We start from the raw sequence: 17,741 nt of genomic DNA on the forward strand, positions 1-17,741 counted from the left end.
CCATTATGATCACCACCAGTATGATCACCACCGGTATGATCACCACCGGTATGATCACCAACAGTATGATCACAACTAGTGTGATCACCACCAGTATTAACACCACCAGTATGATCACAACTAGTGTGATCACTACCAGTATGATCACCACAAGTATGATCACGGCCAGTATGACCACGGCCAGTATGATCACCACCAGTATGATCACCACCGGTATGACCACCACCAGTATGACCACCACCGGTATGACCACCACCGGTATGATCACCACCGGTATGACAACCACCGGTATGGTCACCACCACCGGTATGACCACCACCGGTATGGTCACCACCGGTATGACCACCACCGGTATGATCACCACCGGTATGACCACCACCGGTATGACCACCACCAGTATGACCACCACCAGTATGACCACCACCGGTATGGTCACCACCGGTATGACCACCACCAGTATGACCACCACCGGTATGGTCACCACCGGTACGACCACCACCGGTATGACCACCACCAGTATGATCACCATTAGTATCATCACCACCAGTATCATCACCATCTGTATGATCACCACCAGTATGATCACCACCAGTATGATCACCGCCATTATGATCACCGCCACTATGATCACCACCACTATGATCACCACCTTTATCATCACTACCATTATGATCACCACCATTATGATCACTACCATTATGATCACCACCACTATGATCACTACTATTATGATCACCACCAGTATGATCACTACCATTATGATCACCACCAGTATGATAACCACCCGTATGATCACCACCAGTATGATCACTACCATTATGATCACCACCAGTATGATCACCACCAGTATGATCACCACCATTATGATCACCACCATTATGATCACTACCAGTATGATCACCACCATCACTACCAGTATGATCACCACCAGTATGATCACTACCATTATGATCACCACCAGTATGATCACCACCAGTATGATCACCACCAGTATGATCACTACCATTATGATCATCACCATTATGATCACCACCAGTATGCTCCTGAATTAAATTATTTATATCAATAGTATTGTACAATGTACATGCACTGGTTATGGATCTTTGTTTATTCTTTTGTGTATTTGGGGGGTTTTCATTATTAGGCAAATGGAAAGAAGAAGCTCGATTCAGTACCCCACCCTACCATATGTTCTACAAAATATACAGCTTTTCTAAAGTTGTATAATAACGAATAGTAAAAAAAAAATACTCTGAGAAAACACAACCGGTAGATGCACTATATATATAGAAATAAACACAGCAGCTTTGATGTAAAACTTTCATTTCATACGATTATGGCTTTACTCAATGCGGTAGGCATACGAGAATTATCAGCTGAGAAAAACAGTTACTTGATAGCATTTGCTCAGTTGATAGCTCTCATGTGCGGACGATTTTCCAGATTTCTTTTCGTCTCGCGTGGTCGTGAGCAAAATATCTATCGTGTTTGATATTTTTGGCCAGTGGACCATTGGGAACACGAAAATTGCGCCAGAGTGACGTCATTGTGACAGTCGGAAAGCAAACTAGCTCAGCACTTAGATCATGGTGTCCTGTGAAATTACTATGAGCTATCAATAGAGAAAAATGTCTCAAGTAACTTTTTGCTCAGCTGACAGCTCTCGTGTGCGGTAGGCTTAACAGAACGTTTGCGCGATCTATCGATGGATCCATTGACGGCACAGCGCGATCGATCGCTACTTGCGCGATCTATCGATGGATCCACTGATGGCACGACACGGTCAATCGCTATTTGCGCGATCTATCGATGGATCCATTGATGGCACAACACGGTCAATCGCTATTTGCGCGATCTATCGATGGATCCATTGACGGCACAACACGATCAATCGCTATTTGCGCGATCTATCGATGGATCTATTGACTGCACAACGCGATCGATTGTTACTTGCGCGATCTATTGATGGATCCATTGTCACCTCGATTGTACAATCGAGGTACAATCAAATCGTTTTCAAGAAATTATTTATACGTCAATCGTAAATATTAAGACAAGATTTGCAAAATTATGATGTCACGTTTTGTTTTTGTTTTAAACTTTCCATTTACAAATTTGACGGGTGGTTGAAACCATTTCATTTGGTGCACATGAACATTTTCCCCCGCGAATATATTACTAGTACTCTAGAATTTTACTACTTGACACTGATGTCAGTTTGAAGAAGGCTAACTAGACATGTCTAATACTGCTGAGTGCCTAGGTAGTGTACTGAACTCTGTTGTTTATTGTTGTTATAACTAGCTCATGCGCTTGTTTTTTTTCTTTTCTTTTTTAATGGGAATCTATCTCCTTAACCAGTGCAAACATGTAATGGTTGCAATAAAGGTTGTATTGTATTGTATTGTATTGTATTGTATTGTATTGTATTGTATTGTATTGTATTTTTATTGTATTGTATTGCATTGTATTGTATTGACTGCTCACCTCCATTTCACCTTTATTTTCGTGCTTATATCCAATTAAGGTTCAAGCATGCTGCCCTGGGCACACACACCTCAGCTATCTGTGCTGTCTGTCCAGGACAGTGAGTTAGCTGTTAATTGTTAGTGAGAGAGAAATCAGTGTAGTGATCTTACACCTACCTACTGAGTCGTTAAAACTTGCTCTGGGTGGGAGCCTGTACCGGGCTGCGAACCCTGTACCTACCAGCTTTATGTCCGATGGCTTAACCACAACAGCACCAAGGCAAAACATCTGAACATGTGGACTGTTGAGGTGGAGTAAATAGGCCAAAACGTTGCTTCCTCTCACTGTACGGGCGGGATATAGCCCAGTGGTAAAGCGCTCGCTTGATGCGCCGTCGGTCGAGGATCGACTCCCGTCGGTGGGCCCATTGAGCTATTTCTCGTTCCAGCCAGTGGACTAGCGAGGCCAGTATTTGTATTGTATTGACCGCTCACCTGAAGACAGCCGGTGTGTTTTAACAGGTGTCTGGTTCACAGTGTACAGTCTCGGTCCGTACAGTTCATACAGTTCAACACACGACTGACAACTTGAAGATGATGTAAAGAATAAGGGATGTTAAAATACACCTGCGAAGTCACAGTATTGTCTCAACGATCCATTAATTTTTTTCAGAAATGGAGAGATGAAACCCTACTGATTGAAACATATTATATTGCTTTTTAAAGAACAAATGGATTAGGCACAAGTTACACAACTTACTAGGCCTTCTCCAAAAATGAAACCCTACTTAATTAACCCACCAAAATCATTGGTGTTAAACTCCATGCTAACATAATTATATTCACATAAAATTATTATTTAGTGGTGAATTTTAAGTAGGGGAATATCCTCGTAACTCTCCATTCCAGAAAAACAATGGGACTCGGCCTTAGCGGGTCTCGTCTCCATTATTTTTTTAGGAATGGAGAGTTACTCGGACATTCTCTTATACTTCCACAATCGATTGTAAAGGCGCCGGGTGAGGGTCATGTAGTAGTTTTATATCGCCCTCATCCACAACATTTACCAAGTATGCATAGCAAAATATTACGAACCACCCACCATGCCTGTAATAATAATTAAGGTGCAAAAAAAAAAAAAAAAAAAAAAAAAAATATTTTTAAATATTTTATATGCACTTTCCCCAGAGACCGGATAGCATATACCGCGGTCTTTGATATACCAGTCGTGGTGCATTGGCTAAAACGAGAAATAGGCCACTGGAGCACATTGATTTATTAATCATCGGCTAGTGGATGTCAAAAACATTTGGTAATATTAACAGGTTAATATACAGGAAACCCGCTCCATTAGTAACAAGGTAATCTTTTATATGCACTTTCCCACAGTCAGTATAGCGCATGCTACAACCTTTCATATACCAGTCGTGGAGCACTGGCTGGAACGAGAAATAGATCAATGGGCCCACCGACGGGGATCGATCCCACACCGACAGCGCGTCAAGCGAGCGCTTTACCACTGGGCTACGTCCCGCCCCTAAAATGGATACAGTGACGGAAATAGTTTACAATCAAATGAAACCATATCATCGTATATTTTGACTCCAATAACTTTTGCCTTTCCCGTTTTATCATAACTGTTCTACATACTTTAATTTGGTGTCTTTTGGTGTCTTTAATTTGCATACATATAGCCAATTTGTATAGGTTTTTTTCTTTAATAAATAATGCAATTAGTTTGTTTCTTAAGGAAGTCTATTTTACTCGAACTGTATACGCGTTTTCTTAATGTACGTCTAACAAAAGCGAGTGAAAAACAGGAACACATGTTCAAGTAAGTTAATTGTAAAATCTTCGGAGCACTTTGAATGAGAAACACCAATCAGTTAAACCGTTATAACTGGCAGGTGGAAATACGAACATTACAACAATGCTCCCCAAACCAGTTAATGTTGTCAAGGGTGCGCTCACACAATGTCATTTGTAAAAACAATTCGTAGGGTATTATTTACTTGCCAGTAGCCCTAGTGATTACAAGTAATTCACCCTCGAACTAATTTGGGCGATATTTCTGTAAATACCTTGAGAATTATTACCTGCACCCCGTGTAAACATTCACACGTTCCTTTGTTTACAGAAGCAGTAGAAGTGTTTTAGACCACGTATTGCTGGTGAGTAGATCACGTATTACTGGTGAGTAGATCATGTATTACTGGTGAGTAGATCATCTATTACTGGTGAGTAGATCATGTATTACTGGTAAGTAGGTGATGTATTACTGGTGAGATGATCATGTATTACTGGTGAGTATATCATGTATTACTGGTGAGTAGGTGATGTATTACTGGTGAGTAGATCATGTATTACTGGTGAGTAGGTGATGTATTACTGGTGAGTAGACCATGTATTATTGGTGAGTAGACCATGTATTGCTGGTGAGTAGACCGTGTACTGCTGGTGAGTAGACCATGTACTGCTGGTGAGTAGATCATGTACTGCCGGTGAGTAGATCATGTACTGCTGGTGAGTAATCATGTATTACTGGTGAGTAGACCATGTATTATTGGTGAGTAGACCACGTATTGCTGGTGAGTAGATCATCTATTACTGGTGAGTAGATCATGTATTACTGGTGAGTAGGTGATGTATTACTGGTGAGTAGATCATGTATTGCTGGTGAGTAGATCATGTATTACTGGTGAGTGAGTAGATCATGTATTACTGGTGAGTAGATCATGTATTGCTGGTGAGTAGATCATGTATTACTGGTGAGTGAGTAGATCATGTATTACTGGTGAGTAGATCATGTATTACTGGTGAGTAGGAGATGTATTACTGGTGAGTAGATCATGCATTACTGGTGAGTAGATCATGTATTGCTGGTGAGTAGAACATGTATTACTGGTGAGTAGATTAGCGCATGTTATCGTCAGACACGTATGCTACTCCTTCGAAAAAGCAGCAAAGAACCTTTAGACAGTAGACACATACCATGTGCTTCGCTACTCCAGTCAAGGACAGGTGGTTATAACGATACAGACATATCGACAGGAACGATCAAACTTACGACCAGACTTACGACCCATCACACCTGAGGCGAGATTCTATCACTGAGCTGCACCACGAACCTAACCGGTTAAGAAGAAGTTTGTTTTAACGACACTACTGGATCACATTAATGAATTAATGAATGAATGAATTAATGAATTAACTAATTATCGGCTATTGGATGTCAAACACTTGGTAATTCTGACTCGTAGTCATCAGAGGAAACACGCTACATTTTTTCCTAATGGTCAAGGTCAAGGTCAAGGTCAAAGGGTTTTACGTGCACGTTCAGAGCAAGCTGTTGTAGCGCACGCCTGTCGTGGGCACAGTTGCCGGCCTTGGCCGGCCTCTCTGTCCAAGACAGGAAAGGTGGGGGGGGGAGGAGAAGGGACCGTCTGCACTGGCAGGTGCAAGGGAGCACCAGCAGTCCGATTGAATCGGTAGCAGGCGGATGGGTTTTGGGTGCTATGGAATTTTGAGTGGAGCGATTTATCAAAAGAGAAAAGGTGCGCAGTTTTGTTGAGTGATTAGGCGCAATTTTGAACGGTCGGTCGAATGGTAAATGAGCTAGTATAGATTTTGGAATTCGAGTGTAACTCGTTAGTGGTTCGAGAGTAGCAGAAAATGATCTTTTATATGCACTTTCCCACAGAGTAAAAGACATACCACGGCCTTTGTCCAGTTGTGGTGCACTGGTTGGAACGAGAAATAAATCAATCAGCCGAATGGATCCACCGAGGTGGTTTGATCATGCGACGCAAGCATCTCAAGCGAGCACTCAACCGACTAAGCTAAATCCACCCCCCTTAAGCGGTTAAGAGACACTGATCTATTAACATTTGCAAATACGGTTAACTTATCTATCATCACTTGAAAACTAGAAAGCACAAGAAGAAGAAATATTTTCTTTAACAATGTAATACAGCTTAATTATGGTTATATGACGTCAGGCATATGATTAAGTACCACAGAGATAGTGAAAGAGGAAACCCGCTGTCGCCACGCCATGGGCTACTCTTTTTCGATTAGCAGCAAGGGATCTTTTATATGCACCATCCCCCAGACAAAAGAGTACATACCAAATATTTAGAGCACTGGCTGAAACGAGAAGTAGTTCTATAGGCCTACCGATGGGGATCGATCCTACACGCTCCTACTAAGCACAAATTCTATAATATTACAACTGTTTTATTTGACTCATTAACACCTCTTTATCCTCCGGTTATTTGGTGTCTTTCTTTTCTTCCTTTTACTTATTTTCGTGCTTATATCCAATTAAGGTTCAAGCACGCTGTCCTGGGCACACACCTCGGCTATTTGGGCTGTCTGTCCAAGACAGTGAGTTAGATGTTAGTTGGTTAGTGGTTAATGAGAGAGACGAGGGTGCAGTGGGTGGTCTTTCGCCTACCCACTGAATTGTTAAAACTCGCTCTGGGTGGGAGCCGGTACCGGGCTGCGAACCATGTACTTACCAGCCTTATGGCAGATGATTAACCACGAAACCACCGAGGCCAGAACAACATCAAAAGATTGACTTTTACTATTATTTGACGCTAACAAACAACAAATGCTTGACTCACTGCACAACTTAATGATTTCTTGTTTTAACAGTCGTTTGTGTGTAGCTGAGCGAGAACAACACGAAGGAAGGAAATGTGTTATTTAACGACGCAGTCAACACATTTTATTTACGGTTATATGGCGTCAGACATATGGTTAAGGACCACACAGATATTGAGAGAGGAAACCCGCTGTCGCCACTTCATGGGTTACTCTTTTCGATTAGCAGCAAGGGATCTTTTACATGCACCATCCCACAGACAGGGTAGTACATACCACGGCCTTTGATATACCAGTCGTGATGCACTGGCTAGAACGAAACATAGCCCAATGAGCCCACCGACGGGGATCGATCCCAAATCGACCGCGCATCAAGCGAGCGCTTTACCATTGAGATACACGAAACACTATTACTGGTGCTGGAGAGAGAGGACAAGTGTCGCCGTGTGTGTTGGCCTTAAGCTAGATTTATACTTCACGTAGTTGACTCCCCCAGTTCTGCTTTTATTTAAACCTAATTCTCATTTTTCACTCCATTCAGCCTATACTGAACACAGTTCATATTAAATCTTGGCGCGCGTTTGTTCAATGTGTTTTTGTTTACCTGATAAAAAATGAAATTTCAGCGTCGCATGCGGTCGGCAATCTAAGTCTGAAATGACTTTTTATCTGTTCTCTGTGTACACAAGATCCGGTATGTTTCTTCGTTAATGATTAGTGCACCAGAACGTGTTGATCCAAATTTTACAACAGATCACTCTTATACCCGATCCTTGGCGTGGTCGACAATATACCAACCCAGATCATTGTTATACCCGACCCTTGGCGTGGTCGATAATATACCAAACCAGATCATTGTTATGCGTGGTCGACAATATACCAACCCAGATCACTGTTATGCGTGGTCGACAATATACCAACCCAGATCACTGTTATACCCGACCCTTGGCATGGTCGACAATATACCAACCCAGATCATTGTTATACCAGACCCTTGGCGTGGTCGACAATATACAAACTCATATCATTGTTATGTGTGGTCGACAAAATACAAACCCAGCTGAAATCATTATTATACCCGACCCTTGACGTGGTCGACAATATACAAACTCAGATCATTGTTATGCGTGGTCGACAAAATACAAACTCAGCTGAAATCAATGACACTTTCCTTTCGTGTCAAACTTCTCAAGAGAATGCCAGTCTGTAATATTCCATGCCGCAGTTGTTGTATATTGTTTAGTTGTTGTGGGGGTTTTTGTGTGTTGTTTGTTTGTTTGTTGGTGGATTTGGGGTTGTTTTTGTGTTTTTTGTAAACTTTGAAGCTGATGAATCAGGGGTGTAAATAAACAGATTTTCTTACGTATGTCATTTTCATTTCATTTTAACTTATTTTCGTGCTTATATCCAATTAAGGTTCACGCACGCTCTTCTGGGAACATACCTCAGCTATCTGGGCTGTCTGACCAGGACAGTGGGTTAGTTGTTAGTTGTTAATGGTTAGTGAGAGAGAAGAAGGTGTAGTGGTCTTACACCTACCCATTGAGTCGTAAAAGCTCCTGTGCCCATGAAAGGCGTGCACTAAAAGAGCTTGCGCTGACTGTGCACGTTAATTCCTATACCAGATGTATTGTATTACTAAGATGACTATCAATACTCGTTCAACATGTTCTAAATGTGTTCTATTACTAAGATGATTCTATATCAATACTCGGTCAACAAGCTCTAGATGTATTCTATTATTAAGATGATTCCATCAATACTCGGTCAACATGTTCTATATGTATTCTGTTACTAAGATGATTCCATCAATACTCGGTCAACATGTTCTAGGTGTAGTCTATTACTAAGATGACTCTATATCAATACTCGTTCAACATGTTCTATATGTATTCTGTTACTAAGATGATTCCATCAATACTCGCTCAACATGTTCTAGGTGTATTCTATAACTAAGATGACTCTATATCAATACTCGTTCAACATGTTCTAGGTGTATTTTATTACTAAGATGATTCTATATCAATACTCGGTCAACATGTTCTCTATGTGTTCTATTAGTAAGATGATTCTATATCAATACTCGTTCAACATGCTCTATATGTATTCTGTTACTAAGATGATTCCAACAATACTCGGTCAACATGTTCTAGATGCATTCAATTACTAAGATGATTCTATATCAATACTCATTCAACATGTTCTATATGTATTCTGTTACTAAGATGATTCCATCAATACTCGGTCAACATGTTGTAGATGTATTCAATTACTAAGATGATTCTATATCAATACTCGTTCAACATGTTCTATATGTATTCTGTTACTAAGATGATTCCATCAATACTCGGTCAACATGTTCTAGATGTATTCTATTACTAAGATGATTCTATATCAATACTCGTTCAACATGTTCTATATGTATTCTGTTACTAAGATGATTCCATCAATACTCGGTCAACATGTTCTAGATGTATTCAGTTACTAAGATGATTCCATCAATACTCGGTCAACATGTTCTAGATGTATTCTATTACTAAGATGATTATATCAATACTCGTTCAACATGTTCTAGATGTATTCTATTACTAAGATGAATCTATCAATATTCGTTCAACTTGCTCTAGATTACTAAGATGATTTGATCAGTTCGTTCATCTCACGCGAGAGAAAGTGACACCAGTGATCTCGCTTGTCACCTGACGGACACATTCGCCTCTTGTTAACCCAGAAAGCTGTCAAACAGAGAGTTAAATAGTTCCCCAGTGCAGTGTACGAACAATCTGGTGGAATGTCGTTACAAACTGCGTCAAGTTCCACAGCGCGGTGTACGAACAACCTACTGGTATGTCGTTACAAATTGCGTCAAGTTCCCCAGCGTGGTGTACGAACAATCTACTGGTGTGTCTGTACAAGTTGCGTCAAAACAAACGTGACGCACGTGGGGAATAGCGTATATCGTTAACGTAAGGGAGGCTGGTGCTTTTAAATGAAAACAAAATAAAATCATGTATTATTAGTAATCGATGGCGATTTACTACATGGGGAAACAATGCTGCAGATACAGAAACAACGGAATATTAAACTTGTCTTTTTACTTATGTTCACAAATTAATAGTGTGATGGTTTTACTTTAAATAACATTTCTTTTACACAACCGGTTACTGCTGATAACGTATTCTATACAACAACATTTAATATTTTTCAAGATGAAAAAATAAAAAAGATTTAAAATAGTGACATATTTATTAAAATTTTCTAAATTTATATTTAAAATATTATAATCGTAATAAAGTATAATCCATTATATTAAGAACAATAAGTATCATTGATGTTAAGGAAGGAACGAAGGAAATGATTTATTTAACGACGCACTCAACACATCTTATTTACGGTTATATGGCGTCGGACATATGGTTAACGACCACACAGATATTGAGGGAGGAAACCCGCTGTCGCCACTTCATGGGCTACTCTTTTCGATTAGCAGCAAGGGATCTTTTTTATGCACCATCCCATAGACCGAATAGCACATACCACGGCCTTTGATGTACCAATCGTGGTGCATTGGCTGGAGCGAGAAATAGCCTAATGGGCCCACTGACGGGGATCGATCCCAAACAGACCGCGCATCAAGCGAGCGCTTTACCACTGGGCTACGTCTCGCCCCCTTGCTGTTGAAGCGTCCCTCATTTAACATTTTAATGCAAAGCACAAAGATTCAGCTTGGACGAACTCTTGCGTTTCACACTCAACAGAGATCATCAACTGCCTTAGATAAAACAAACCTCATCTCCACTGTAATAAAAATATAACGAAATTCAAATAGGTTACCGTTATCTCCGTCTTGAGATGTCGATATGGCGAAAACTGAACTTGTAAGTACTAGTATTTTAACCGATTACTTAAAACGGCGAATGGTTATTGAACAATAATGTAATTGCTCGCGATTAAAAAAACAAAACTGGATGAGCTATTTTAGTACAGTTAACTAATACATGATGGAAAGGTGTTAGAAAAAAAGGCTCCGTCAAGGCACACTCTTCCTAGACACTAAAGCAGCCTTCCAATTGGTTAATTGGTCTCGTCTCTCAGTCGGTAGACAGTCGCAGCTACCTGTGGCTTCCGCCATACGATACTCGTGAGTAACATACTACATGTATGTTATCAGCTGAGAGAAGGAGCGACGTTATGCTACAATAAGTATACTAAAATGATATTATATGAGTCATTGCAATAAAAAAAAATATCTGGGACACGTCCTTTTATAAATAGTTTTTTGTGAAACTCGTGTCACTCACGCACACACATACAGAGAGAGAGAGCGAGAGAGCGAGAGAGAGAGAGAGAGAGAGAGAGAGAGAGAGAGAGAGAGAGAGAGGAGAGAGAGAGAGAGAGAGAGAGAGAGGAGAGAGAGAGAGAGAGGAGAGAGAGAGAGAGAGAGAGAGAGAGAGAGAGAGAGAGAGAGAGAGAGAGAGAGAGAGAGAGAGAGAGAGAAACTGACATACTTCAATATTAACAAAAAAAAAGTATAGTTGGACTTTTAAAGTCGCAGGACCTAGTTTTAAACTGCGAAAAACGAACACTGAGTTTGATTAATCTACAAACCTGTGACACATCTGGATAAAGTTACAATAGAGTGAAACAAGACTTAATGTCGGTGACGTTAAAACGGTGACAAACCCTTAACACATAGACTAAAGCTCGTGTCCGTAACCTTACTTCTCTGAAGTACGTGCATTTAAAAATGTTTTAACAAAAAAATGCATTTCGCTCTATTAGAAATACTAGGAAAGAAGAAGGAAATGTTTTATTTAACGACGCACTCAACACATTTCATTTACGGTTATATGGCGTCGGACATATGGTTAAAAGGACCACACAGATATTGAGGAGGAAACCCGCTGTTGCCACTTCGTGGGCTACTCTTTTCGATTAGCAGCATGGGATCGTTTTTATGCACCATCTCACAGACAGGATACAACATACCACCTACCCCCCCCCCCCCCCCCCCCCCCCCCCCCCCCCCCCACCCGCCATGGAATCGTGGACTGACTATGCCAGAATCCGAATCCATGGTGGGCGTGCCCAAACCGTAAGGATGTGGGCACGTTAAAATAGTTCCCATTCCCCATACCACCTTTGATGTACCAGTCGTGGTGCACTGGCTAGAGAAATACTAGGATGACCAGATATAAATATTGTCAGATTTCAATGATCACGGCATTTCCTTCCTTCCTTCTGTAATAGTGAAATATTCGCCGTACTATTTAACAACCAGGGTCTGTCACTTTACCAATGATATCTGGTCTTCAAGAAGAAGCTACCGGCCTCGGTGGTGTCGTGGCAGGCCATCGGTCTACAGGCTGGTAGGTACTGGGTTCGGATCCCAGTCGAGGCATGGGATTTTTAATCCAGATACCGACTCCAAACCCTGAGTGAGTGCTCCGCAAGGCTCAATGGGTAGGTGAAAACCACTTGCACCGATCAGTGATCCATAACTGGTTCAACAAAGGCCATGGTTTGTGCTATCCTGCCTGTGGGAAGCGCAAATAAAAGATCCCTTGCTGCTAATCGGAAGAGTAGCCCATGTAGTAGCGACAGCGGGTTTCCTCTCAAAATCTGTGTGGTCCTTAATCATATGTCTGACGCCATATAGCCGTAAATAAAATGTGTTGAGTGCGTCGTTAAATAAAACATTTCTTTCTTTCAAGAAGAAGCTGGTTTTGTGTAACGACACCACTAGAGCACATCGATTAATTAATCATCAGCTATTGCATGTCAAACATTTGGTAATTCTGACTCGTAGACAATATGAGGAAACCCGCTACATTTGTGGTGCACTGGCTGGAAAGAGATTAAAACCTAATCTGTTGAATGGATCCATCAAGGTGGTTCGATCCTGCGACGCAAGCACCTTAAGCGAGCACTCAATTGACGGAGCGAAATACCCCCCCCCCCCCCCCCACACACACACACACACCCCCTTCCCCGTCTTCAAGTGAGCCTTGTGCATGAGAACATCGTGCAGCCTAGACTGCCATATTTGCACGGCGACCATTGATGGATGAAGCGTCTGTCTTGACATTTATATTGGTTTCGTATCGCAATTAACTCTTAGTAACAACCACTATTGAAACAACGAGTTGGGCGAACAGGATCATTGAATATAGATGCATCTTCATTTGGTGGCGAGAAATAGAATAATTTACAATACGCGGAAACGAAACGAAAGGAAATACCCTTTAGATAAATAATAAGATCGTTTGCATATTGTATTAATTTGTATGATGTGTTCTTAATATGACTATCATGTCATTTGGTAACACGGGTTTTTTTGTTTTTTTCTTAATTCATTATTACGTTTTAAAGCAATAATACTTATATTGAAGATACAATATTAATTTGTTCAGCTTATTTATTAAAATAAATTTATCGTAGCCTAATATGGTGAAAATAATAATATATATATATGCAGCCTTAAAACTGGTTTTAATCCCCCCCCCCCCCCTTGTATTTATCCACTGTATTTGAAATTGACTTAAATGGCAGTTTCCAAAATTTAGATATTATTCTACACCTCTTTAACCGCTTTGAAATATCCACGGAAACACTCCTTCCATCCATTCATTTATACTTCTCTCCGTGCTCATATCCAATTAAGGTTCAAGCACGCTGTCCTGGGCACACATACACCTCAGCTATCTGTCTGTCTGTCTAGGACAGTGGATTGGTGGTTAGTTGTTAGTGGTGTTAGTGAGAGAGAGAGAGAGAGAGAGAGAGAGAGAGAGAGAGAGAGAGAGAGAGAGAGAGAGAGAGAGAGAGAGAGAGAGAGAGAGAGAGAGACAAGTTGGGTGTACTGGTCTTACATCTACCTACTGAGTCGTTAAAACTCGCTCTGGGTAGCAGCCGGTACCGGGCTGCGAAGCCTGTACCTACCGGCCTTAACTTAAGTCATATGGCTTAACCACGTCACCACCGAGGCCACCGGTGCGATGGTGACAGCAACAGTAACACAAATATTGACAAAATTAATGAATGAGTGAATGACTGTTTGACGTCACCCCAGCATTGACAAATTTATTTGTTTGCTTGTTTTGTTTAACGACACCACTAGAGCAATTGATTTATTCATCATCGGCTATTGGATGTCAAACATTTGGTATTTTTTTACATATATAGTCTAAGAGAAGAAACCGGCAACATTTCTCAATTAGTAGCAAAGGATCTTTTATATGCACCATACCACAGACAGATTAGCACATACCACGGCCTTTGATTGACAAAATGACGTCATTATGAGAACTGTATCACCCTGAAGTCTTTTACGAAATACTCAACGTTACCGGCAACATATCAGTCCTACCTAAGTTCAGCCAGCAAACTTTTCGCCAACTATTTGATTGGTTTCCGACATGACCGTTTGGTTTAAAGTGAAGCGCATAAACCTGTTACGCCGACGTTTTTTTCCTGTTCGGTCTGGCCGAACTCGGCCCAGGTTTCAAGCGCTAAGTACCGTTAGATATCGTTAAGAAGCACTCTAGACACGTCTATTAGTAAAGAATGCAATACTCGGTGTCACCTGAAGTGTGATGGTGTTTGTTCAGCCCGTCCCCTGTATGAAATTAGTTTACCTGTTGAGATCGATCGGGGAAAATATGAGGCGCGTGTTGTATATAGCGGTTGTTGAGGCCGGGGTACTGTTTAGAAGTCACACAGTTCTAATTGTAAGGCCTCGGTGGCGCAGTTGTTAAGCCATCGGACTACAGGCTGCTAGGTACAGGGTTCGCAGTCCGGTACCAGCTCCAACCCAGAGCGGTGTTCTTACGGGCTCAATGGGTGTAAGACCACTACACCCTCTTCTCTCTCTCTCTAACCACTAACAAACTAACAACTAATCCCAGATAGCTGAGGTGTGTGCCCAGGACAGCGTACTTGAATCTTAATTGCACGAAAATAAATTGAAAAAAAGAAAAGAAAAGGTAAAGCATTTATCAATATACAGGAGTAGGACGTAGCCTAGTGGTAAAGCGCTCGCGTGATGCGCTGTCGGTTTGGGATCGATCCTCGTCGATGTCCCGTTGGACTATTTCTCGTTCCAGCCAGTGCACCACGACTGTTATGTATCAAAGGACGTTGTATGTGCTATCCTGTCTGTGGGGTGGTGCATATAAATGATCCCTTGCTGCTAATCTTTAAGATTATATTTCAAAATTACCAAATGTTTTGACATCCAATAGCCGATAGTAGATCGATGTGCTCTAGTGGTGGCGTTAAACAAAACAAGCTTTAACATTTCTAATTGTAAGACATTTATCCAATGTATAACTATCACAATGCTTAGTTATTTCATTTCAGACGAAAATAGTAACATATGTATATTTTTCGAACGTTTAGTTGTCGAATTGACGATCTGTTGCATAGAGTGAACTCTAGCTGTATCCTCACATGTAAGCAACGGCCACACGAGCTGACTTGTGACAACGATCTGCCTTAAGGGTGTATACCACCAAATCAAATCCCATAGACAACAACTGTAACACATGTGGCTAAAACTACTTGCAGAGTATCAATCGACATAAACACCACGGATATCAATACTACCACCCCTCACCCTTAAAGGGAATCAGAAAAAAATGGCGGTTAAATTTAAACTGCTCATTTCAAAGATAACGGGTATCGTCTATGACTATCACTAGTTCTGCACAAAATTTGAGTACTGTTTTTTTACAGGTGCCTCATACATGTTTTAAGCACAAGGCTACTTGACACAGTGGTACTAGATGAATTGCATACAATTTTACCCTGATTAAACTAATATTTTTACAATAAACACACTCATATATATCACCAGTGACAGGACTTGTGGTATCAACTGCTCCATCAAAAGTTGAGTGCACCTCCAACTTTGACCCAGCCGGAAGTTATTTGGTTTAGAACTACCAATAGGTTTTCTATACTCTTCAAAAAAAGAAACGCAAAAGGGTACAAATGGGTTATAACTCCGATTTTATGTTTCCTACCGGTTCATGCTTTGTGAATATAAGGTCATTGCATGTCCCAAACACATTCCCACGGTTACATTCGATAAAACGCAGCTACTGTACAATAAAGTTCCAAAATGTGAATATTCGCAAAAACGCAGCCACGTGCAAACCATGTCACCACTGCACGTGCGTTGTCTGCACGTGCAACATGAACACCGACAGTATAAAAGTGCAGGGTGTTCGCTTGCCTGGCCTCTGTATCTGGCCGACAGTTGACAATCCAGGACATGCCACGTCTCAGTGAACCGCAGAGAAACAATGCCATCGGCCGACTAGACGCAGGCGAATCCAGAACGGCCGTTGCCAGGGCATTCCATGTGTCCCCAAGCACCATCTCCAGACTGTGGGACCGTTACCAGCAACATGGATCAACACGTGACCTCCCTAGATCCGGCCGACCACGGGTCACTACCCCCGGGCAGGACCGCTACATCCGGGTACGCCACCTTCGGGAACGATTGACTACTGCCACCTCCACAGCCGCAGCAATACCAGGTTTGCGCAGGATATCCGACCAGACCGTACGGAACCGCCTACGTGAGGTAGGAATTCGTGCCAGACGTCCAGTTCGAGGTGTCATCTTAACACCACAGCACCGTCGACTCCGATTCATCGACAATGGCCTCAACTGCGATGGAGACCGGTGTGGTTCAGTGACGAGTCCCGATTTCTGCTCCGACGTCATGATGGAAGATGTCGCGTGTAAGGGCGTCGTGGTGAACGTTATGCGGCAAACTGCGTGCAGGAAGTGGACAGATTCGGCGGGGGTAGTGTTATGGTGTGGGCAGCCATCTCACACACTGGCAGAACTGACCTGGTCCACGTGCAGGGCAACCTGAATGCACAGGGCTACATTGACCAGATCCTCCGGCCACACATCGTTCCAGTTATGGCCAACGCAGTGTTCCAACATGACAACGCCAGGCCTCACACAGCACGTCTCACAACGGCTTTCCTACAGAACAACAACATTAATGTCCTTCCATGGCCATCGATATCACCGGATTTGAACCCAATTGAGAATCTATGGGACGAGTTGGATCGACGCCTCCGACAGCGACAACCACAGCCCCAGACCCTGCCCGAGCTGGCAGCAGCCTTGCAGACCGAGTGGGCCACCATCCCCCAGGACGTCATCCGTACTCTGGTTGCTTCAATGGGCAGGCGGTGCCAGGCAGTTGTCAACACACGCGGAGGCCACACCCGGTATTGACTCCAGATGACCTTGACCTTGGTGGTGTGTCCTATCACTTACTCACAATGGACTAGAGTGAATTGTGAACAATCCTGCAACATTTGGTAATTATCGGACTCACCATTCAATAATTAAATCAATTCTCCAAATGTTACGACAATGTGGTTTTGCGTTTCTTCTTTTGAAGAGTATATATATAACAGTAGTAGAGATGCTCCGCTATCACACCGTTACTGTTACGGATACTGATTCCATTAGTACAGTTATCGAATCATGTTGCCCAATTTACGAAGACTGTTTTTCCTAAACGCCGGTGTTTAATAGAGCTTTTGGCATCCAATAGCCGATGATTAATTAATCAATGTGCTCCAGTGTGTCTTTAAACAAAATAAACTTACTAGAGCTGGGCGGTATACCGTATAT

General features: G+C 41.9%; 2 protein-coding genes across 2 annotated transcripts in view; both read right to left on the minus strand.

The window, feature by feature from the left end:
* LOC121388172 (glycine-rich cell wall structural protein 1.8-like) overlaps window positions 1-2,493 on the minus strand; it is a 10,846-nt gene extending 8,353 nt beyond the window's left edge. Inside the window, exons 1-2 of the mRNA XM_041519423.1 lie at window positions 2,488-2,493; window positions 1-1,043 (exon numbers count right to left, since the gene is read on the minus strand). The exon at window positions 1-1,043 is cut by the window's left edge and continues 259 nt beyond it. Of these exons, the coding sequence (XP_041375357.1) occupies window positions 1-1,043; window positions 2,488-2,493 (1,049 nt within the window). The remainder of the gene's footprint in view (window positions 1,044-2,487) is intronic.
* LOC121383599 (thyrotropin-releasing hormone receptor-like) overlaps window positions 1-17,741 on the minus strand; it is a 134,637-nt gene that overhangs the window by 36,540 nt on the left and 80,356 nt on the right. The gene's annotated exons all lie outside the window — the stretch shown is intronic.

The sequence above is a fragment of the Gigantopelta aegis genome, chromosome 2 (assembly GCF_016097555.1).
Source record: "Gigantopelta aegis isolate Gae_Host chromosome 2, Gae_host_genome, whole genome shotgun sequence".
NCBI classification, from domain to species: domain Eukaryota; kingdom Metazoa; phylum Mollusca; class Gastropoda; order Neomphalida; family Peltospiridae; genus Gigantopelta; species Gigantopelta aegis.